Genomic DNA, 22,984 nt, shown 5'->3' with positions numbered 1-22,984 from the left:
TTACAGCATTTCTCAATTTCAACCAACCGCATTTCAAGTGCTTATTAGTAGCCACATGTGGCTAGTGGCTACTGTTTTGGATAGCACAGATACAGGATGCTCTACCCTCGCAGAAAATTCTAGTGGACAGTGCAGATATAGAGCTAGAAGACATGGGTTTGAGTCCCCACTCCACCACTGTGTAACCTTGGGGAAGGTTCTTAACTTCTCAGAGGCTCAGTTTCTAGTAAAGTGAGGATAATCATAGTAATACCTGGTGTCCACATTGGACTTGTGTGACTACAGCGGCTGCTTCTACTAATTACATCCATGTAGTGAGCTCCTACTTCCTCTTGGGTGCTTTGCACTAATTACTTTTAACCCATTCAAAGACCTTGCAGGTATGTATTTGGATCTCCATTTCACAGATGTGGAAACTGAGGATCAGAGAAGAGAAGTAACTTGCCCAAGGTAATACAACTAATAGTATGACAGCCAAACCAGGGTTTGAACCCAGATCTATGCGATTTCAAAGCACATGTTTTTTTCAGTGCCTTACTTTAAATTTAGAAACCTAAACTATGCTATGCAAATGTTAGCTAGTTATAGGGGTGCAAACTCAAATGCCTATAGGGGCCTGGCAAGTGGTATAAATGATAATGTTCTGGGTGCTATGCAGTTGGGAGTGACAGGGATGTGGGGAACTGGAGACTCGTGTGCCAGACTGAGTTTTGAAAACCACCAAGCTGGACAGATCAAACAGGTCTCCAGGGGGCTTGGTCCATGGACCACCAATTTGAATAGGCATACTTCAATCTCTTTTTATATTTTGAAAATTACGGACTTCCCTGGTGGCACAGTGGTTAAGAATCCGCCTGCCAACGCAGGAGACACGGGTTCGAGCCCTGGTCCGGGAAGATCCCACATGCAGCAGAGCAGCTAAGCCCGTGTGCCACAACTACTGAGCCTGTGCTCCAGAGCCCGTGTGCCACAACTACTGAGCCTGTGCTCCAGAGCCCATGAGCCACAGCTACCGAGACCGGGCGCCACAACTACTGAAACCCACATGCCTAGAGCTCGTGCTCCACAACAAGAGAAGCCACCGCCATGAGAAGCCCGCGCACCGCAACTAGAGAAAGCCCTCGTGCAGCAATGAAGACCCAACGCAGCCAAAAATTAATTAATTAATTTTAAAGAAAGGAAATTACTAGTAGAAATATCCACATGAGTCACTGACCTTATTAAAATGCAGATTCTGATTCAGTGGGGTCGGGGCGGGGCCTGAGATCTGTGTTTCTCACCGGCTCCGGGATGGTCGCTGCTGCTGCTGTTCTGAGCTACACCTTGAGCAACAAGGCGGTAGGGAATGATATGGGGCCAGCAAGTAGCCCATGTGACAAAGGAAGAAACTAAGTCACAGACCTGTTAGGTCATCGAGGTGGGATTTGGTCTGATTCTAACTGCGTGTTCTCAGGCACAGTGTTGTACTGCAGGCCTGGAGGAGGGGATCTTGAAGTTTCCCTAGTTCACTCCGTGGAGGCTGAATGAGATCCCAAGGTTATGGGGAGGGGAAAGGGTGGCTGTCAGCAAGTGGGCTTTGTTGCAGATGCTGCGGTGCCCCACCCATATCCTGTCTAACTTACCACTTCAGTGCACACCAGCCACCCAACTGCCACCCTGAGTCTTTCTGCCTGAGGGCCCCTCACTTGCTCTTGGCACCGGCTTTGCCAGCCTGCAGCAGACCTGCAGTGCTAGAGGATTAACACATCCTGGGAGCAGCCCTCAACCAGTGACTGATGACTACCCCCACTCCTGCACCCCTCACCCAGTTGTCACTGGGTGGGATAACTCTGAGGTGCCTGCAGAATACCCCAGCAAGACTGAGCTCTGGCTGCCCACAGTGGTCACTTGTGTGATGACACCTCCTCCTTGTCTCCCTTCCTCATGCCCCTACCAGCGCTTGGAACCACTTGCCACAGAAACCACTTGCACTCAAATCCTTGTCTTGGGGTCTGCGATTAGGGGAACCCAAACTAAAACTGGCCTCTGGTGCAGTGAGTTGAGAGGCAGCACAAGTGGTGGTTAAGGACATAAGCTTTGGAGCCAGAGTGTCTGGGCTCAGTTCCAGCCTCGCTGGTCCCTTGCAAGTGACTTAACCATTCTGGGCCTCCGTTTTGTCATCTGTAAAATAGGCATTCTAATAGCGCACACCTCATAAGGTGGTCTGGAGGATTCAATGATGTGATAGCATATGAAGTAAGCACTCGATAAAGGTTTGCTTTTATTTCCAACATAGCAACCAAATGTAAAAGAAAGCATGGCCCTGAGGACTGCAGACACCCTGCTTTTTTAGCCTGTCCTACCCCACCCTCAGCTGAAGGTAAAAGCCTTGGCTGCCTGCCCTCCTGACGTCCCCCCACTGCCGCTGGGGCTTGGCCAGCTCCACTACCCACTGTCTCTGCTCTGTAAGAATAGGTTCCCCTCACAGATGGCATCTCTCTGGATCCTGCCAAAGCATCTGGTGCCTCCAACTGCTCACTCCAGGGGGAAGGCGGTGTGGTCCTTGTGCAGGCGCAGAGCCCTGGCTCCTAGGAGGAGTCCCCACTCAGCTCCCTCCTAGCCAAGCCTCCGTTTCTGCAAGACCTGGAAAATGGGGATTGCTGGAGAGCTTTTGGCACACAGTAGGTGCTCCATAAATGCTAGTTCCTGAAACAGCACAGTGTTTTAACGTGTATTTATTAAGCACCTGCTACATTCCTATGAGGTCTCTTGACAATGCAAAGCTATAAACAAAATTTTTTATTCAATAATGCATACACAATAGTGTAAAACTTAAGTGGTACAAAAAGTGTGTAACAGGGAAGAATCAAGTTCCCCCTGCACCCCAGCTCCACCTACCTGCCTCCACCCCAGCCAGGGGTGCCACCTATCAGCACTTTCTAGTACAGCCTTCCTGAGACATTCTCTGCACGACCACCCATCTCTGTCTTCTAAGAAACTTGTATATTGCACTGTCATCTCAAGAACTCTGACATTTCCTCCTTGTCCTCTGCATGTTTGGTTTCTTTTTGATCAATAATCTGACATGAAAGTGAGTCCTGGACTTCCCTGGTGGTCCAGTGGTTAGGACTCTGTGCTTTCACTGCCAAGGGCATGGGTTCAATCCCTGGTCAGGGAACTAAGATCCTGCAAGCCGCGCGGCCAAAAAAAAAAAACAACTCAATGTTAGTATCATTAAAAAAAAAAAAGTGAGTCCTTTCTTTGAGCCAATTCCCACCCCCCCACAGCTCCACCCTCCAGTCCCCCAATATCTTGGGCAGATCATGAACCACCCTAGGTGTCCCAAGCCTTGTCATAGGTGACGCCCAACACTCAGGTCCACAGAACTCCAAGTGAAAGGGGAAGCACAAAATCGAAGTGCATTTGGGGACCTTCTGCTGCTCCACTCCCAAATCGGAGGTCATTCAGGGAACCCATGTGAGAGGGATGATTCACAGGCCGAGGCGCCAAGAAGCCGCCTCCTGTGATGCTCGCGGCTCCTGCCTTCCACTTCGCAGGCTCCAGAAAGGATCCTGGAGATGGCGTTTCTGTCCACGTTGTTCGCTTCTCCCACTCCCGTGAGTGTGTTTTGTGTTTATGAGAATCAGGCTTTAAACCTGACACCCTCCTAAACCAGTGCCCCACCTCCTGGAGCCAACAGTCTGTGACTGCAGATGGGTTGCTTTCTGTGACAAGTTAGAGGGCATTTATAAAAAGAAATGTTACGTTTTTTCCTCCCCTTGTTCCAGATTCATAGGGATGGGGGGGGTGTCTTCTTTCAGCCTTGAAAAGCATTTTGGGTGAGAGGGTGTTAATTTTAACCAGAGGCCTCCTACAGGACTCACTCTTGGGAGCTGGAGGCCGCAGGGGTCCAGCTAGAGGACAGAGGGAAAGCTGGGCTGTCTTCTTCCTGCTTTTAGAGGGCTCCCTGCTTTCTGTTACAGGCCTGTGTGCTCATGATTTCATAAATAAGACGGGACCAGGCAGCACTGAAATGCAGGTCGTGGGGTCTCCGTCAGAAACCTTGCTCCCCCTGCTTTTCTGGGCTCCCCCTTCAGCCTCTCCTCGTGGGCTGGACATCAGCTAAGAGAGGGATCAAGGTCAGACCACGTCAGCTCTTTTTTTTTGGCCACGCTGTGCGGCTTGCAGGATCTTAGTTCCCTGACCAGGGATTGAACCTGGGCCCCTGGCAGTGGAAGCGAGGAGTCCTAACCACTGGACCACCAGGAAATTCCCCACATCAGCTCTTTTAAGACACTCCTTTTTAGGGTGTCTTTTTTATGTGGGTCATGAACCCTTTTGGCATCTGGTGAAGCCTATGGACCCTTCTCAAGAGTGGGGTTTTTTAAACCCATAAAATAAAATAGGATTACAAAAGACAACAATTATATTGAATATTGAAATAATTATCAAAATATTTTTTAAATTTGTGATTTAATAATATATGTTCTTTTTCTAAAATTTTTTAAATATTCATTTATTACTTATTTTGGCTGCACCAGGTCTCAGTTGCAGCATGCAGGGTCTTTAGTTGCCCCATGTGGACTCTTAGTTGTGGCATGTGGGATCTAGTTCCCAGACCAGGGATCGAACCTGGGCCCCCGGAATTGGGAGCACGGAGTCTTACCTACTGGACCACCAGGGAAGTCCCTTGTAATGTGTGTTCTTTTTTAACACATTAGATAACAAGATCTAGTGGCAGGTCCAAAACTACCACGATTTCACAGGTGCAATAAGCATAAATAGTATCTCAAGATCGCTGCGGCAGCTGTGATATGGAAATAGCTGTGATTTCTCTTGGAGATAAAGTCCCAGGTTGCTGCTAATTGGCCTCTGGTTTGTTGCCTACATTTAAAATTGAAGGAAATGTTACATTTCAGTTAGAGACTAGTGAAAATATAGGTGTAATTTTTTTTCCTGTCCAAGTTCATGGAACTTGGGTTCATGGGTCACAGATTCAGAACTCCTGCTTGAGAGTGACCCTCCCAGCCTGCCCCTGTGGCAGCTGACATTGTTTACCAAGCCCTGAGCACAGGAATAGTAAAAATAATGGCTAATATTGACCAAGTTCTTGCTAGGTACTAGATACCTGGTGATATTGGAGGCTAGGATGGATTGATTGATTTTTGGCTGCACGCGGGCTTTCCCTAGTTGTGGCGAGTGGGGGCTACTCTTTGTTATGGTGCACAAGCTTCTCACTACGGTGGCTTCTCCTGTTGCAGAGCACAGGCTCTAGGCACACAAACTTTAGTAGTTGTAGCACGTGGGCTCAGTAGTTGAGGTGCACAGGCTTAGTTACTCCGCAGCACGTGGGATTTTCCTGGACCAGGGATCAAGCCCGTGTCCCCTGTATTGGCAGGTGGATTCTTAACCACTGCGCCACCAGGGAAGTCCAGGGAGGCTAGGATTTAGCAGTGAAAGAAACCAGTTCCTGCTTACCTGGGGCTTACCGTCCAGGGAGGGAAAACTGACAAATGAATATAGAGATGTGGTCATTTCAGAGTGGTAGATGCCAGGAAGTCAGTAGTACAGGCACTGTAATAGAGTGACTTGGGAGGAGAACGGCAGGGTCTGTTTTTCCCTCCTTCTCTCTGAGGAGGTGCTGTTTGCTCTGAGACCCAAATGATGAGCGAGCTATGCAAAGACGTAGAGGAAAGGTGTACCCTGCAGAGGATCTGCCAAGTGCACAGGCCCTGAGGGGGGAACAGCTGACAGCATCCCAGGGCCTGGCGGGAGGTTTGCGTGGCTGGGACAGAGTGCCAGGCGGGGGCTTACTGGAGTGTTGGAGATGGAGTCCTGGAGGCTGGTTGGGCCCATCAGGCAGGCTTCATGGGTCAGAGTGAGGGCTTTGGGTTTTCTTCTAAGTGTGACAGGCAGCCTTCGGCAGGTTTAAGCAGGAGAGTGATGTGATATGATTTACATTTTGGAAAGATCCTTCGAGCTGTGTGTGGAGAACAGAATGTAGGGGCCCAGGCTGCCAGCAAGGATCCAGTGAGGAAGCCAGGCAGTGGTCCTGGTGAGAGACCATGGCAGCCTGGACCGGGGGTGGGGGCCGCGGGGTGGAGAGAAGTGGGCAGATCTGGGGTGTCATTTGGAGAGCACCTCAGTGGCCCAGGGCTTTTGGGAGGGGGGTGGTGAGAGAGAGGAGTGTAGCAAATGACCCCCCCCAGCTGAGAAACAGGCCCCGACCTTGCCCCCCCTCGCTTCCACAACCCCCTGCGGCCCTCCACTGCCCCTCTGGGGGCGGCCACCCGCCCACCGGGCCCCTGGCATGCGAGCTTCCCAGCTGGTCCCGATTGTTGTTACTCCCCAGGGAGTCATGGGAACACACTTCCCCTGCCTCCTCCGCCCCCCCCTTCCCAGACAGGGCCAGGCCCTAACAATGTCCCTCAGCCAGCCAGTGGCCTGGACACAATGCCCCTGTTTCGGTTCATTGCCAGCTCCAGGAGGCCTGCTGGGTTCCCTGGCCTGTTTGGCACATACATAACTCCGGCTTCCAGCAGGGATTTTTTTTGTTGTTGTTTAAAAAAAAAAAAGGGGGGGGGAGAGAGAATATCTCTGGCTCCTGCTCTCTGAATATCTTAATATATGATAAAGAGCCTTTCTCTTCTCATCCTGAGCTCTCTGTACTCCCCTCCCTGACCGCATTTGCCATGTGCCTGTCAACCCGGAGGCCAAATGCAGGTCAGCAGGTGTCAGAGAGAAAACAAGAAAAAGAAAGAAAAGCGGCTCGCTCCACCATGGCCAGCCTCAAACGTGCTGGTGAGGCTGGAGGTGATGAGAACAATGAGGGCCTCTGACGGGGAGGCCCCGGCCCTGCGCTCTTCATTCACCTTATCTCCTGTCTTCTAAGACGCCATCCAAGATGAGGCACAGCGTTATCTTGAGCCCCTAAGAAAGAAAAGAGCTGCCGACTAAAAATGGACATGCCACTGATTGTGTGATGCCCTCCAATTTCAGAGATGTTAAATATGAAAAAAAAAGTCTGAGAGAGGACTTCCCTGGCGGTCCAGTGGTTAAGACTCTGTGCTTCCATTGCAGGGGGCACAGGTTCGATCCCTGGTCAGGGAACTAAGATTCCTGAATGCTGCATGGTGCAGCCAAAAACATTAACTAACTAAAAAAAAAAGTCTGAGGATCAGTGGAATATGGGATTGTCTCATCTACCCACTTCATTGCCCTCCAAATGTATTTTTCTTCTTGTCTTCGAACCTAATAGAGTTTGGGAGGCAGTGCAGGGATTGCTGCTTGAAAACTCTCCTGCAGCCTAACAAGAATTTTTTTCTTTTCTCTTTTGGAAAGATCAGGAGGAGATGTAGGCAAGCTGCCCCAGTGATTCATCTTTCATTCTTAGTAACAGCTGACGTTTATTGAGGCCTCTCTATGTGCCAGCTACTGCCCTAAGCACTGTAATAACTCAGTTAATGTCCCAACAACCCTGTCAGGTAAACACTGTTATCATTATTATTACCATCCCCATTTTACAGATGAAAAAACAGAGCCTCTGTGCTCTAAGGGCTCCCCACCCCCTCACTTCCATGCTGGTCAGGGCAGGCATAGCCACTGTGTCTGGTTTTCTCCCCTCTCCTTGGAAAAGCACAGTCTCTCCGCAGAGGCTGGAGTGATGGAGAGAAGGGAAGAGGCACTGGGCGAGCCTTGGAGAGGAGAGGGGTCCCCAGAGTGTGAGCTCATGGAATAATGGGGGCTCGAGGGAAAGGAGGCTCGCCTATCAACCAGAGGCCTACCCACTTCCATTGACCTTGGACCTTCTGGCCCACCCCCACTGAACATATGGACCAGCTAATGGCTGAGGACTTGGCCAAGGCCACACAGCCACACAGCTGCTGACTGGCACTAAGCCCTGTGAACACCCAGTTTCCCTACTCTGCCACGTCCATATCTTCTCTTTAGCTACCCACAAAGCAGAGGAGCTGTGCTCCTGCTGTAATGATGTCACTAATAGTAGTTAACGTTTATTGGCCGCTTACTCTGTTCCAGGCACAGGCATCAGGGATTGCAAACCCAGGTACCCACAATGGCAGGGCAAGTAAGGTCACCAAGTGAGGCAAGCCAGGCAGGGACGCTCGTGGCCTGGAGGGTCAAGGCTCTGGCTAAATGGGGGACAGCAACTGCTCAGCACCCTGATGGCCTGCCTGGTATTGCCAGATATTACTGGGTTTTTGTTAAAACCAGATATTTGAATTTTTATATAGCATTTCCCAATTAAAAATTTTTTAAACTAATTCATAATTCAGGAAAAACATAATCTGGGTAAATTAAATCATACCTGTGGGCCAGTTTGCAAACTCTGCTTGTCTTGTTTTCTCATTTAACCCTGACACCCATTCTGTCAAGGAGCCTTTGCCCCTTGTTCTATGGATGAGGCAAGCAAAGGTCTTCAGTGGGGTAAATCACTTACCCATCTGGCCAAGCCACATGGTTGGGGTCTGCCTGACTCCCAAGGCTTGCTCCCATGTTAGACGGCCTCCCGAATGGGTAAGAGGCCTGTGTTCAGACACAGCCAGAACTGGCACAGTGACAAACACAGCCAGAACTGGCACAGTGACAGTTTACTCCAGGGACAGTAAACCGTCAGTCAAACAATTCAGTATAGTGACAAGGGATCATTCAAGATGAATGTAACGTTGCAGACATAAAACTCCCCACCTCCTTCTGCCAGAACTCAACAATGGATGCCTCTGTGCCCCTTAATAAAATTAAGTCACAACAGAATCATTTCTCCTTATCATAATGGGATGTTCATGTTTGGAGATTTTTTTTTAAGCTATGAATGTACGTTTAGGGGAGGTGGTGTATGTGGAATAAATAGCTTTGAACTATTCGTGTCGCTTGTCAAACTTCTTAATGAGCATATTGTGCAGATAGATACATAGAAATAATTCTGACTCTCCCACTGGACTGTGAGCTCCAGGTGTCAGAGATGAGTGTTTTGCTTCCAACTGTCTCCCTAGCACCTGGCACAATATCTGACACATAGTAAGTGCTCAGTAAGTATCTGTGGATTGAATGAGTGAGGCTCAAAGGAAGGGAATTGACTTGCCCAAGGTCACACAGACTCGGATTCCAGTTTACATCCACCTGATTTAGAAGCCCATGCTATCACTCCTCTACCATCCTGCCTCTTGGAAAGATGTGTTCAGGTGGAGGATTGTGGGCCCAGGAGCTTCCACTCCTTTGGACTCCTCTGGAGTAAGGAGCTGGTGATGGAGGTGAGCACCTATTAATTAAGCCACTATCCACCATAATACGTTTTGGAAACCACACATTATAATCTTGACAGCCCTGAGCCTGGTTCTGGGGTATTTACAGAGGGTGGTGAGTATGAAGGGCAGGCCCTGGGTTTTACAGTGGGAGACTGTTCAATTCTGCTGTGTGACCTTGAGTTGCAAGTGCCCCTCTCTGAGCCTCCATCCTGCACCATGTGGATAAACAAGCTTCACTTATGAGAGTATCAGGTTGAAAGGAGATCATCAGTGGAAGTGGCTGCCCAGTAATTATGGATTTTTTGGAAGCTTACCAGCCTGAGAACTGTTGAGAACAGCCTTATCAGGATCTGTCGGGCTTGGGGCCAAAAGGCTCTATCTATCAGGGCTTTGCTGTTTTCAAGTGGGTATTAATAGATACAGAAGGCCCGTATCTCTTCCTGGATTTCACATTGGGAATTCTGCTCTTCACTCCTTTCTGCTGCAGCAGGACAGGAGGGATTGTGGGAAGGAGGGCACCTGCTTCTACCTGGGAGGTTGTGTACTTGAATACTTTGGGCAGGGCAGGGCTTTGAAAAACCCCTGGCTTTTGCCTCACGGAGCCTGAATAATAGCTCTCTCATCCGCTAGGTAAGCTCATGCCTTTTAGGTCTCAAGTTTCCTCAGTATAAAATGGGGCAGTAGTATCTGTCTTCCTTCTCCAGCAACCAGTACAGTGCTTGGTACATAACAGGTGCCCGAGAAATGTTTGTTGAATGACTATTGGGCATGAGAGGGCTTTACAGAGTGAATGTTACTGTTGTTGAGACCCTTTGGGAATGTGTGAAGGAAGGAAATTCCCTTTGGAGTGGGAATGTTGCTGGCTTCTCTCACCCTCTCGTCAGGATCTGGCTTGGCTGTTTAGAATGAGACCTACCATTCTTATGGGAGCTTCTCTAACTAGGGAGAAAGGAGGGGGACAGGCCAGGCCCAGGGCTGGGAATCCATGTTGGCCAGATTCTATCACTGGCTGGCTTCACTTCTGAATGGGCCTCAGTTTTCCCTTCTGTACCATAAGTGAGAGGCTTATTTAGTCTCTCTGGTCCCCTCTAGTGCTGACATAGTCTGGGATTTGCGATGAGTAATTTCACAAACTGCTTAGGAAACTCCTGATGCGTTCCTAAGCCACCTCATAGTTTATGAAACACCTATACTTTTCATCCACATGGCAACCCTGGAAGGCGCCAGGGCAATAAGCACCCCCCCCTTTTTTTTTTTAAATAAATTTATTTATTTATTTTTGGCTGTGGGTCTTCGTTGCTGTGCGCAGGCTTTCTCTAGTTGCGGCCAGTGGGGGCTACTCTTTGTTGCCGTGCGCGGGCTTCTCATTGTGGTGGCTTCCCTTGTTGCGGAGCACAGGCTCTAGGTGTGCGGGCTTCAGTAGTTGTGGCATGTGGGTTCAGTAGTTGTGGCTCGCGGGCTCTAGAGCACAGGATCAGTAGTTGTGGCACACAGGCTTCATTGCTCTGCAGCATGTGGGATCTTCCCAGACCAGGGCTCGAACCCGTGTCCCCTGCATTGGCAGGCAGATTCTTAACCACTGCGCCACCAGGGAAGCCCAATAAGCCCATTTTACAGATGAGGAAACTGAGGCTAAGAAGTGTCCACAGGGGCTGTAATTCGAGGTTGCCCCATACATTTTGGTTATACAGGAATACCAATTTGTTGTCAAATATGAACGTGCATAAAAATTACCTGGAATGAGGGTGGGGGGGTTGCATGTGAAAATGAGGATTCCTAGGCACTTAGATTCTAAGTTGGCAGGGCTGGGGTGGGCCCATAGTTAACAAGCACCCAGGTGATTCTGAAACCGGGGGCCTAAGGGCTACTCTTGGAGAACCAGGGCCTTCTCATTGCATTCCAGGTAGCCTCTAGCATCAGTCTCTATTTCTTTAATAACCCTTCTCAGCACCTGCTGTGGACCAGGCCAGTGCTGGGAAGAGGCCCTAATGCAGCTCCCAGTCTGATAGGGGAGGCAGAGAGAGAAATGCATTGTGCACTCAGTGCTAGAACAGAGGCTAGGCTGGGCAATGGAGGAAGTGAGCTAGCTCCAACTGCGGAGGGCTCCCTGGAAGAAGGGGTCTTTATGCCGGGCCTAGGGATCTCATTCTTGATTGCGTCTTAGCTACTTTTTTTTCTCTTTTGATGGGTCATCCCCACCAGATGGCAGGCAAGTTCATAGAAATCATCAAACCTTTCACATCTCTGCCCTCAGTGCTGGCACAAAGCCTGGCACAGAGGAGAGGACAATATTGGTCAAATCAGCTGAACTGAGCAATGAGAAACGGCTGATGGAGAGGTCCCAGGGCCTCTGGATTAAATGCATTTTCATGCTCAGCACACTCACCTTCTCCCTTTGTTAGATCTAACATGGAATTACTTTATTTATTTATTATTATTTAATTAATTTTTTTTTTTATTTTTGGCTGCATTGGGTCTTCATTGCTGCGCGCGTGCTTTCTCTAGTTGCCCGATCAGGGGCTACTCTTCATTGCGGTGCGCGGGCTTCTCATGGTGGTGGCTTCTCCTGTTGTGGAGCACGGGCTCTAGGCGCGCAGGCTCAGTAGTTGTGGCTGGAGGGCTCAGTTGTTGTGGCTCGTGGGCTCTAGAGCACAGACTCAGTCGTTGTGGCCCACGGGCTTAGCTGCTCCACGGCATGTGGGATCTTCCCGGACCAGGGCTCGAACCCGTGTGCCCTGCATTGGCAGGCGGATTCTTAACACTGCGCCACCAGGGAAGCCCCCTGAAATTACTTTAATAGTGGAAATTCCACATCATATTGTAAACATTTGTTACCTCTCTATTTCCCTCCTCCCCTTTTCACTAAACTGTGAGTTCCTTAGGGCCAGGAGTCAAGAATGGGGCACAGAGCAGGCTCTCAAAACGTTTGTTGAATGAATGAGTGAATGAATCAGTTTAAGCAGAAGCTGTGCATAGGGTGTTGAAGAGATTCCAGCTACAGGAGGGCTTGTAGAAAAGCCCCAAGCTGCACTGAGTCAGACATCCCTCCCCATCTTCTGCTTGGACTCTGGGTGAGAGGGATAGGGTGGGTGCAGAATTTTAAAGTGAATGGCATTGGTGGGGCAAGTTGAGGAAGGGAGATGTGGCTGGGGTTTTGGAGGTGAGAACCCAGAAAAGAGGAGGGGCAGTTTCTAGAGATCTGACCTGAGTGTGTTGGGGCCACAGGTGGGGGGGTTCTGGGGGTCACGTGGGGTCAGCTGACGGTGACATATGCAGAACGGACATTCTATCTCCACTTAGAGGCATCAGCAGGATGGGGTACGTCGGGGAGCGGTTGGCTGCCCCCTTCTTCGGACAGGGGTCATCCCCTCTGGGGGCGGGGAGTGCGAACGCGCCTGGCACCGCCCCGACAAAGCCTGCGCGCGCCCCGTCCTGCGATTGGCCGGACCGCCTCGCGCCGCCGCCCCGTCCCGCCCTCCACCGCAGGTCCGGCGCGCTGCAGCCAATAGGTGCCGTCGCCGTCGCCTGCGTCACAGTCCGGACAGCCAATGGTGGCAGCGATCGGCGGCTCGTGGCTCTTTCGCGGCAAAAAGGATTTGGCGCGTAAAAGTGGCCGGGACTTTGCAGGCAGCGGCTGCCGGGGGCGGAGCGGGATCCGGAGCAGGATCGAGTCCTCGCCTCGGCCTGCCGCCATGGGCCCGCGCCGCCGCCGCCGACTGCCACCCGGGCCGCGCGGGCCGTGAGCGCCATGGCCGTGGCCGGGGCCCCCACGGGCGGCCCTTGCGCGCCAGCGCTGGAGGCCCTCCTCGGGGCCGGCGCGCTGCGGCTGCTCGACTCCTCGCAGATCGTCATCATCTCCACGGCGCAGGACGCCAGCGCCCCGCCGGCCCCTGCCGGCCCCGCCGCGGCCGCCGCCGGGCCCCGCGACCCCGACCTGCTGCTCTTCGCCACGCCGCAGGCGCCCCGGCCCACACCCAGCGCGCCGCGCCCCGCGCTCGGCCGCCCGCCGGTACGGACACCAGGGACACTGGGCCGACTGCGCTACCTGGACCCCCGCGCAGACCCTGGCGGGGCGCGGTGTTTGGCCCGGCGGCAGCTGGGACGGGGGAGGGTGGGCTGACGCGCCCGGGCTGGGCGGTGCCGAGCCTGGGTTGGTCCTCCGGGCCCCGCCCCGGGGTGCAGGGTGACCTCGGGCCAGTCCTTGTTTGCTGCTCTGTGCTCTGGGCCTCAGCTTCCTCGCCAGAGACGCTCAAGGGTCAGACTCAGTGATAATAATTGCCCCACGTGTATTCAGCTATCGCTGACTGCATGCCAGGTCTCTGGCAGACTTCAAGGCAGCTAAAACTCACATCCGTGCTGTGAGCTCGGTGTTGTCACTGTGCCCATCTGAACTGTGTCCAGAGAGGGGAAGTGACTTGCCCCCTGGTCACAAGGCTGCAAGTGAGATTTGAACTGAGGCCTGCTGGCTTCAGACCAGAATGTGTGGCTGGGTGGTGAGCATGGCTGCTTAGGGAGGTCAAGGGGGGCGTTCTGGCTCCAGACCGTGGAAGAGCCGCTGAGGAGACCCTCCTTCCTGCCTCGATGCTGGGACTGCCAGGTGCAGGCCTGGCCCTCCGGGCCTCTGGGGACAGGCCGCCTGGCTGGGAGGCCTTCTCTGCAGGGGCGGGGTGGCTGGGCCAGCTGCTGATCCCCTCCCTTTCCCTGTCCTTCCATCTGCCATCCTCCACCCTCCCAGACCCTGGTTGCCATGGAACCTCATTAATCAGGCAGGCAGACCCCTGGGCCCCAGTGGAAGTACTGGGTGGGTTGGGCCTCTGGGAGCTGGAGAGGAGGCCCCCGGTGCCAGGAGAGAGTAAATGCCCCAGGGAGATGCCTTGATAAAGTGCTCCCTGAGCAGCAAGAGGCTCAAGACAGTTCAGACTAGGGGGCCCAAAAGAAGCGGCTGAATTACAGGGGGAGAAGGGAGTGGAGCCCTGGAGCTTGGCCCTGTGGGCTCCAGGACAGGGTGTGGAGACCAGTTTGACTGGCACAACCTGTGGGTGAAGGTGAGGCATGGATGGGCAGGATGGGGTCTCCGCATAGGGCTTGGAGCAAGTTGTGGGAGGAGGCAGGGCCCAGGGCAAGGTGGTGGAAGCCGCCCAACTGCTCATGGCCTGGGTGGCAGCTGGTCCCTGAGGCATCCCGGCAAGGTTCCCCCAACCCCCTTGGCCCCTTGCCCAGTGTGGCCTTCCTTCCGGAATCACCGAGATGCTAATAATAACAATAGCAGGCACCATTGTTTTGAGACTGTATTGTGTATTAGGCGCTGTGCCAAACACTTTACCCAATTAACTCATTTAACCCTTTCAACAACCTTCCCCTTTTACAGGTAGGGAAGCTGAGGCGTAGAGATGTTAGAACATTCCCTAGTAAGTCAGCTAGTGAGTGCTGGGACCAATCCAGATTTCCTGAGTGGTTAACTGCTGGGATGCCTTGCATACTGGAGATGCTAATAGAGGTTGAAGGAAGCCCAGGGTCCCTTCCTCCTAATGAGTGAGACGGATGGAAGTTGCACCAGGGGTGGGCCACCTGACTCGTCTCCTGTACCCCAGCAACCTGTCCCTGTGGGTACCAGCTTGGAGCCTGGACAAGTAGCCTCCAGTTTAGCTGATTGACAGGTACCTAGCAGGCCCAGGGCTGTGGGTCCTGCCCTTGGGGAACTGAGCTTCAGGCTCGGAGGGACAGCCAGGGACTGGGCTGAGGACGTATGCCCTCTCCTCCACCCCCAGTGGTGTCAGGGGCAGCCTCATTGGGCCTGAGCATTCCATTCATTCAACAGTTGTTAGTGAGCACCTATGAGGTTCTAGGCACAGGCAAGTAAGGAGCCTCTGCCCTCACAGTACTTAAGGGCCAGTAGGTGTTTTCTTCCGTGGGCAGGGGTGAGGGCTGGTGCAGTCTTGGAGCTGAAGTTCAGAAACATAGGCCCAGCTTTTGCCATCCAACACCCCCTAACATTGTACCTGTGGGTAGCCACTGGCCATCTGAGCTGTGGCCTCCACTGACCCCCTGCTCTAGCATTTGTTTGGGGCAGTCCTTGAAACAAGTGACAGGCTCAGCTTCTGCACGAGTGAGCATTCATTGAGTACCTCCTGCATACAAGTCTCTGTGCAATTCAGCCATTCCTCCTGGCCCTTCCTGTCCACCTCTACCCTGTTGTCATGGCTGCTAAAAAACAAACTAAATATAATACTCATTTACTATAGAAAAAGAGTTAAAAGGCTAGAAAGTTGAGGGGGACAAGATCCCAGCCCCATCCATTTTTCCTTTTTTCTCCTCCTGAGCCTGCTTTTGTTTTTAAGGCGGTTATGACAACTTTCTTTTTCTAAAGTTTTAGAAATTGACGTTTTTCCTTTATGTCCGTGTTCAGCAGCACATCATCCGCACTTTAGAGATAAGGCAACATGGCCCGTATGTTCCTCCCTCCCATACAGAGGTCACCCCTGAAATGGATTCTGTAGTAATAGAAACTGAACCAGAGAAAATGGTTTCATGAGCTGTCAATATGTCTTTGGGAGGCTTCTGTATCAGCCTGCCTCAGTCCGTCTTGACAGCAGCGTGGTATTCCAGAGGCTGGATGAACCAGTTTTTGTGTCTCCTCCCATGGATAGGTGTTTGAGTCATCCAGATTTTTTCACCAATGTTTTGTTTGTCTTCACCCCTGCCTTTTGGGTCCCTGTGCCTGCATCTCTAGAGAGCAGCAGCAGAAATGGGCATCCATCTGCTTGAGCCCTTGTTTTAGAGTGTGGCATTGATCTGCCTTCAGGGTGGGCACCCCTATGGGGAGAAGGAAGGAGGCAAGGGGTGCGGTTGGCTGGAGCATACTAGGGTTCAGGCCCTAGGGGCAAGGCTGGAGAGGGGGTACATTCTGGTTCGGCTTTAGGGGGCCTGGCCTCCGGACTAGCCTCTGCCCAGCCCACTAAGGTTTAGATCCTGACTCCACCTCTCACTATGTGACCTCTCCGAGGTGCAGCCTCCTCAGGAAGTGGAAGTCCTCAGAGCACCTGCTGCAAGATGGTTGGAGGGTTTGATGATCGCACGCAGGTAAAGCAGTTACCTAGTGGTGCTCGGTACACAGGAAGCACTCAGCGCGTGTTAGCTCTTCTAGCCGCGGATCCCTGAGGGAATCCATGAGTGTGTGCGTGAGAGGGAGTGTCAGCATGTGGGCTGGTTCATTCAGCAAACGTTTGTTGATGCCCAGACCCTGTGTACAGAGACTATTCAGACCCAGTGCCCGCCTCTGAGGGGCTCCCTGGCTTCTGGGTGAGACAAACGCATCTGCAGAAATTTGTAGCGAGAGACCATGTGGGGAAAGGTTGGGTTTGAGGCAGTTCTGAGGGAGAAGAGCCTCAGTTTCTCTTGTGGGATCGGAAAGGCTTAGGTTATGGGTAAGGTGCCTGCCCACAGAGCGGGAAGCGGTGGTGTGAATTAGGAGGGAGGGAGGCAAGGGCAAACCAGGGAGGGGACCAGCATGAGCTAAGGCTTGGAGACACAGGTTTGTGAAGAAAGATGTCTCAGCAGAAGTTCTTGTGGAGAATTGGTGGCAGATGAGGATACTAAGGTGGAGGGGGACAGATGGAGGCAGGGAGGCCAATGGGAAGACAGCTGGTCCAGGTGGGAGGCGCTGGTGGCTGTGGGGACAGGATTTCTTGGCAGCCGGTTGTGATGAGGGCAGCAGGTGGGGCTGAACCAGGTTCTAGCTCAGGAAACCCTGTGGGGAGGGGAGGGGAGGGTACATCAGGATGCAGTGGAGATGCCTGTGAGACCTCCAGGGCAATCTCCATCCTCGAGTGGTGTAACTAAATCAGAGGGCATCTGGGCAGGACTCCTGGCTCTGCCACTTCCTGCCTGTATGACCGTGAGCTTCTCTGGGTTTCAGTTGTTTCATCTGTAAAATGGGGCCATTACTGTGCTGCCATATTCACAGACAGAGACCAGAGACAGGCAGTGACTTACTCAGAGGACCTGTTTCCTAGTGGCTTGAAATGACAAACATTTATTATCACACAGTTTCTGGGGGTGAGGAATTCAGGGGTTACTCAGCTGGGTGCTTCTGGCTCAGGGCCTCTTCTGAGCTTGCTGCCAAAATGTTGGCCCGGCTGCAGTCGTTGGAAGGCATGACTAGGGTTGGAGGATTTGCTTCTGAGCTTACCTGTGTTGCTGTTGTGGGGGAGACTTCAGTTCCTTGCCACTTGGGCCTGTCCTTAGGGCTGCTTGAGTGCCTGCATGACATGGCAGCTGGCTCCCACCGAGAGTGAATGATCCAATAAAGAGAGCAAGGAGGAAGCTCCAGTGCCTGTACGATCCAGTCTCAGAAGTGACACACATCCACCATATTCTGTTCATTCGAAACAAGTTACCAGATCTGGCCCATATTTAAGGGGAGGTGAATTAGGCTCCATCTTTTGAAAGGAGGAGTATCAAAACATTTGCAAACTACCGCATGCCCCCAAGAAGGTGGTGGTGGAACTGGGGCTTGGACTTCTGCCTTCCAGTTGAGTGTTCTGTCCTATGGGGTAGGATTGTGTCCCCTGGGACCTCCCCCTCACTCACACATTTGGGCATCCTGGGAGAGAGACTGAGGCAGGGGGCGGCTTGGGAACACCAGGCCCTCAGCCAGGTCTCTTGTGGCCCCACTCTCCTGGTTACTGGGCATCCTCCCGTTGTTTTTGCCGTAGGTGAAGCGGAGGCTGGACTTGGAAACTGACCATCAGTACCTGGCCGAGAGCAGTGGGCCAGCTCGGGGCAGAGGCCGCCACCCAGGAAAAGGTACCCCCCGAGCTTGGGCTAGGGCAGACCTCCTGGTTGGACCCAGGTTGGGGGGTGTGGGCAGACAAACATGCTTGCAGACTAAGCTCTGATCTGTTAGGCCTGGGCCTGAGCCAGGCCTCTGGGAGCCCCAAGGGGCAGCTGGAGTGGCCGCCTGGCATGGCTTCCCCAAGCCCTGGGGTGTGGGGAGTTCCCCAGCCGGAAGAGGAATACTGTGGTTGGCAGGCTGCCACAGGGCCTCCCTGCTTGGCCTCACCAAGGGGAAGGAGCCATCTGCCCCCCAGCCCCATTCCCCAGAGCCTGGCTGGGGCTGGGGGGTGGGGGTGGTGCTGAGGGACCGTACCCTGCCTGGCCCCCAGGTGTGAAATCCCCAGGGGAGAAGTCACGCTATGAAACATCGCTGAATCTGACTACCAAGCGCTTCCTGGAGTTGCTGAGCCGCTCGGCCGATGGTGTCGTCGACCTGAACTGGGCAGCTGAGGTGCTGAAGGTGCAGAAGCGGCGCATCTATGACATCACCAACGTCCTTGAGGGCATCCAGCTCATCGCCAAGAAGTCCAAGAACCACATCCAGTGGCTGTAGGTACCAGCCAAACAGGAGGGTGGGTGGAGGCCCGGGGCCAGGCCAGCCCGGAGGAGCTGATAGCGATACCCACTGTGGCTGCCCAGATTACCATCTTACTGCTGGGCAAACCGAGGTTTAGAGAGGAAAGTTGGCTTCCCTGAGGTGATAGATGCAGGCAAGAACACAAATCTTACCTGTGTAGCTCAGTGTAACTTTACATATTTCTTCACCTGGGTGACCACCATCTCGATAAGAATAAGGAACATTTCCAGCACCCCAGAAAGTTCCCTTCTGCCCCTCCCAGACAGTCTACTCCTCATACCACCAGGTGACCACTGTTCTGGCTTCTGTTGCCATTGATGAGATTGTTTAACACAGCTGTTTTATTCTTGTTAATTCTTATTTTATTTTTCCCTTTTCACCTCTTTCCCCGGTCATCCTACTCCCCTCTCTGACACATTTGTGTTCTCAGTTTTTGGTAGATATTCCACTCTACATCATTTTTTTCTTTTCAATATGTCTTAGAAATGCTTCCATGTCTGCATCTAATGCATTCTTGTCCTTTAACACAACTGCATAGTATTCCACGGCATGTCTGCCCTCATTCACTTATCCAGCCCCCTATGAGGGACACATGGGTGTTCACAGACATTCAGGCATGACGTTGAACCCGGCCAGTCTGCCTTGGAGCCCAGCTTCAGCCCTCTGCTGTTTCCCAGCTGAGGAGCCAGGCCAAGAGGAGCAAGGGCTCGCCTGGGTCTTACAGAACAGAGGCAGCAGCAGACTGTTCTGCTGAGGGTCACGCCTCCTGGGAAGAGGGGCCGGGAGCTACTAACCCTCCCTTTGCCTCCCGGCAGAGGCAGCCATGCAGCAGTGGGGATCGGTGGGCGGCTTGAAGGATTGACCCAGGACCTCCAGCAACTGCAGGAAAGCGAGCGGCAGCTGGACCACCTGATCCACATGTGCACCACGCAGCTGCGTCTGCTTTCCGAGGATGCTGACAGCCAGCGATATCCTTGAACTGCCTGGAGGGTGACCGTGGCCCCATCCAAGTGGGAATAGAGAGGCTACCCTGGGCCCTGGATTCAGGAGAGGGTTCTGGCTTTGGATACCAGTCCTGGCCCAGCCTTTAGTCACTGTGTGACACTGGACAAGTTACTCTCTGAGTCTCAGCTTCATCTGTAAAAGGGGAAAATAATCCTATTCCAAAGTTGCACAGAATGAAACAAGAAAAGCTAGGATACCAATAACAAACATTTATTTAATACAATGATTCAGTACCTGGTTGTACCTTCAAGGTTAGAGATATAAGTTTTTGTCTTTTATTTACAAAAATAGAAACTTTATTTTAAAATAAGCTTTTTTTTTTTTTAAGTGAATACCCAAATTACGTTTATACATTTTGGAGATAACTACTAATTGACACCAAGGTCATGGGTCAGAGTAAATTCTCAGTACCAAGCCTGTATTTGTGTAATTTATAGGAAATTATTGCAGGCAGCCATTATTACCTTAAGATCTGATGGGTAGAGAGTGGTCTCGTACAGATGTGGGAACTGAGGCTCAGGGGCATGAGATAGGATTGAGTGCCAGCTATGTGCCAGGCCCTGGAGTGGGAGATGCAGAGGACAGGAGTGACTCAGCGGGTATGGGCTCTGCCTTATGAGCTGTCTGGGTGGGTGGCCCCCAAAGGCCAAAGGTCATGTGGTCCTTGACTCTACCAACCCTGGCCTACGTGACCTGCCAGGACCTTCGTAGCATTGCGGACCCTGCAGAACAGATGGTTATGGTGATCAAGGCCCCCCCCGAGACCCAGCTTCAAGCCGTGGACTCCTCAGAGGTGAGACCTGGGAGTCTAGACTGGAACAGGACAGGCTGGGCTGGGCTGGTAGTTAGCTGAGCCTCAGTTTACTCTGCCTGCTACCTTTACCCAGACCTTTCAGATCTCCCTTAAGAGCAAACAAGGCCCCATCGATGTTTTCCTGTGCCCTGAGGAGAGTGCGGGCGGGATCAGCCCCGGGAAGACCCCGTCCCAGGGTGCAGCTTCTGGGGAGGAGGACAGGGCAGCTGACCCTGCCACCACAGTGCCACCACCACCATCATCTCCCCCCTCATCCCCTGCCACGGATCCCAGTCAGTCCCTGCTAAGCCTGGAGCAAGGTGGGTGAAGGGTGGGTGGGCAGGGCGGGGTGGGCCCCCCCTCTCCCGGGTGGGTGGGCAGGTGTGACAGCCCCTCTGCCCTCCCTGCCGGGGAGTCCCCGGCCTGTGATGCTCCCCCGTCTCCCCAGAACCTCTGCTTTCCCGGATGGGCAGCCTGCGGGCCCCCATGGAAGAGGACCGCCTGTCCCCACTGGTGGCGGCTGACTCGCTCCTGGAGCACGTGCGGGAGGACTTCGCCGGCCTCCTCCCCGAGGAGTTCATCAGCCTGTCCCCCCCGCACGAGGCCCTCGACTACCACTTCGGCCTTGAGGAGGGCGAGGGCATCAGAGACCTCTTCGACTGTGACTTTGGGGACCTCACTCCCCTGGATTTCTGACGGGGCTTAGGGGGACCAGGGTCTCCTGGGATGCCCACCCTGTCTCTGTAGCCCTGGAGCCCCCTGACCCTGGCCGTCCTCCTAGTCCAATTGGAAACGTTTAATTTATACCCCTCTCCCCTACCTCCAGAAGCTTCTAGCTCTGGAGTCTGGCTACTGCCAGGAGGCTGAGCAAGCCAGGAAGGGAAGGATTCTGTTTGTGGTGTGTATGTGCATGCACCCAACACCCAACACGTGTGTACACGGGGTGAGTGGTGTGTGAGCATGTGTGTGTGCATGTACCGGGGAATGAAGGTGAACACATCTGTGTGTGCACTGAAAACACGCCCCAGTGTGTCCACGTGTGTGTGCATGAGCCCATGTGTGCGCATGGCGGGGGCTCTAACTGCACTTTTGGTCTCCTTGCTCCAGGGGCCCCGCGAGGCCCAGGGTGGCCACCTGCCCCCAGAATCCTGCGTGCTGACCAGGCCGGGTGGCGAGGCCTTGGCCTGCTTGTTTGCAGGACCGCGAGAGCACTTCTGTCGTCTTAAAGGTTTTTCTGATCGAAGCTTTAATGGAGCGTTATTTATTTATCAAGGCCTTTTTGGCAAGCTTGGGGCATCAGCAAAGGGTAGGAGGGATGCGGGGCTGATGCCGCAACTCCCTTACCCCTGAGCGAGGGCAGGGGTCCCTGAGCTGTTCTTTGCCCCACTCTGAAGGAGCTGAGGCCTGAATGGTTTATTTATTGGGAAAGTGAGGGAGGGAGACAGACTGACTGACTGACAGCCATGGGTGGATCGAGGGGGTGGTCTCTTCCCACGGGGTCACTGCAGGGCCCCAGCTGCCCCCAGGATGGATGTGAGATGGGAGAGGTGAGTGGGGGACCTTCACTGACAGGGTGGGCGGGAGGGGTGGGGTGAAGGGCCTCCCCCCCAGCCCAGACCACAGGGGCCCCTCCTGTGGCATTTGAAGTGCCCCTTCCACCCCACTTCTTGCTCTGCCCCACCCTCCAATCTGCACTTTGATTTGCCTTCCTAACAGCTCTGTTCCCTCTGCTTTGGTTTTAATAAATATTTTGACGATGTCTGGGCCCGGTTTGGGGACTATGTACTGGGAGCAAATGTGAGGGTGGGAGAGGTCAAGGTTGCTGGGAAAATGCCCATTCTCTACTTCCCTCTCCCTGTCCCTGCCTGGCTTCATTTTATTTGAGCCTCACCACCCCAAGAAAGGTAGGCTTCATCACTTTTACCCTAATTTAAAAACTGGTCCGATAAAGTAATAAATGAACTCCCTTCCTTTTTCCAGCCCCAGAGGAGCCACTCTGATCAGTTTGCTATGCTCCTTCCAGATGTTTCTGGACATTTGTAAACATGCAACAGATAATTACAACAGGCTGATTCCGTGTCAGGTTCTGGGGACACACGTTCCCTCCCCTCATGGAGCTCTCAGGACCTGCTGGAGGAGACTCAAACAAATGAGAGGATCAGGGAGGGCTTCCTGGAAAAGGTGGTGCTTGACCTAAAGCTGTAGGATAGAAGAAATTAACTGAGGAGGAAGAGGAAGAACACACCAAGCAGGAGAGGGCCACGTGGGCAAAGGGCCCTTAGGACCTGAGAGAAACCAGTGTGGCTGGAATCCTGAGGTGAGGGCCAAGGTGTAGAGACGTTCAGTCTTGGGCTTTATTCGGGGGACAAGGACCCTGGTGAGTCTGAGAGAGGAGTGACACACCCTGTTTTATATTTTAAAAGCTCCCTCTGGCAGCTGTGTGGAGGATGGGTTGAAGAGGGGGCCAGAACAGAAGAGCCAGGGGGAAGAGAAGCCCAAGTAGAGCTTCAGAGTGGAAGGGAGGGTGACTGG

At 53.0% G+C, this 22,984-nt stretch overlaps 1 protein-coding gene across 4 annotated transcripts; it reads left to right on the top strand.

Moving 5' to 3' along the window:
* Nucleotides 1-100: 100 nt before the first annotated feature.
* E2F1 (E2F transcription factor 1) lies at nucleotides 101-22,211 on the top strand. Of its 4 annotated transcripts, none has more exons than XM_067707844.1 (7): nucleotides 101-3,596; nucleotides 17,957-18,047; nucleotides 18,407-18,626; nucleotides 19,470-19,622; nucleotides 20,338-20,452; nucleotides 20,547-20,772; nucleotides 20,901-22,211. In XM_067707844.1, exons 1-7 carry the CDS (start codon nucleotides 3,558-3,560, stop codon nucleotides 21,146-21,148), a joined length of 1,092 nt encoding a protein of 363 aa, XP_067563945.1. In that variant the 5' UTR covers nucleotides 101-3,557; the 3' UTR covers nucleotides 21,149-22,211. The 4 variants fall into 4 exon arrangements, with proteins under 4 accessions (XP_067563945.1, XP_067563944.1, XP_067563943.1 ...); XM_067707842.1 differs by lacking the exon at nucleotides 101-3,596 and adding an exon at nucleotides 12,844-13,251; XM_067707845.1 differs by lacking the exon at nucleotides 101-3,596 and adding an exon at nucleotides 13,460-16,322.
* Nucleotides 22,212-22,984: the final 773 nt, after the last annotated feature.

Source organism: Pseudorca crassidens, chromosome 15 (genome assembly GCF_039906515.1).
Source record: "Pseudorca crassidens isolate mPseCra1 chromosome 15, mPseCra1.hap1, whole genome shotgun sequence".
Classification (NCBI taxonomy): Eukaryota; Metazoa; Chordata; class Mammalia; order Artiodactyla; family Delphinidae; genus Pseudorca; species Pseudorca crassidens.
Note: the sequence above shows the minus strand (reverse complement) of the source record. Positions and strands in the feature narration are given on the sequence as shown.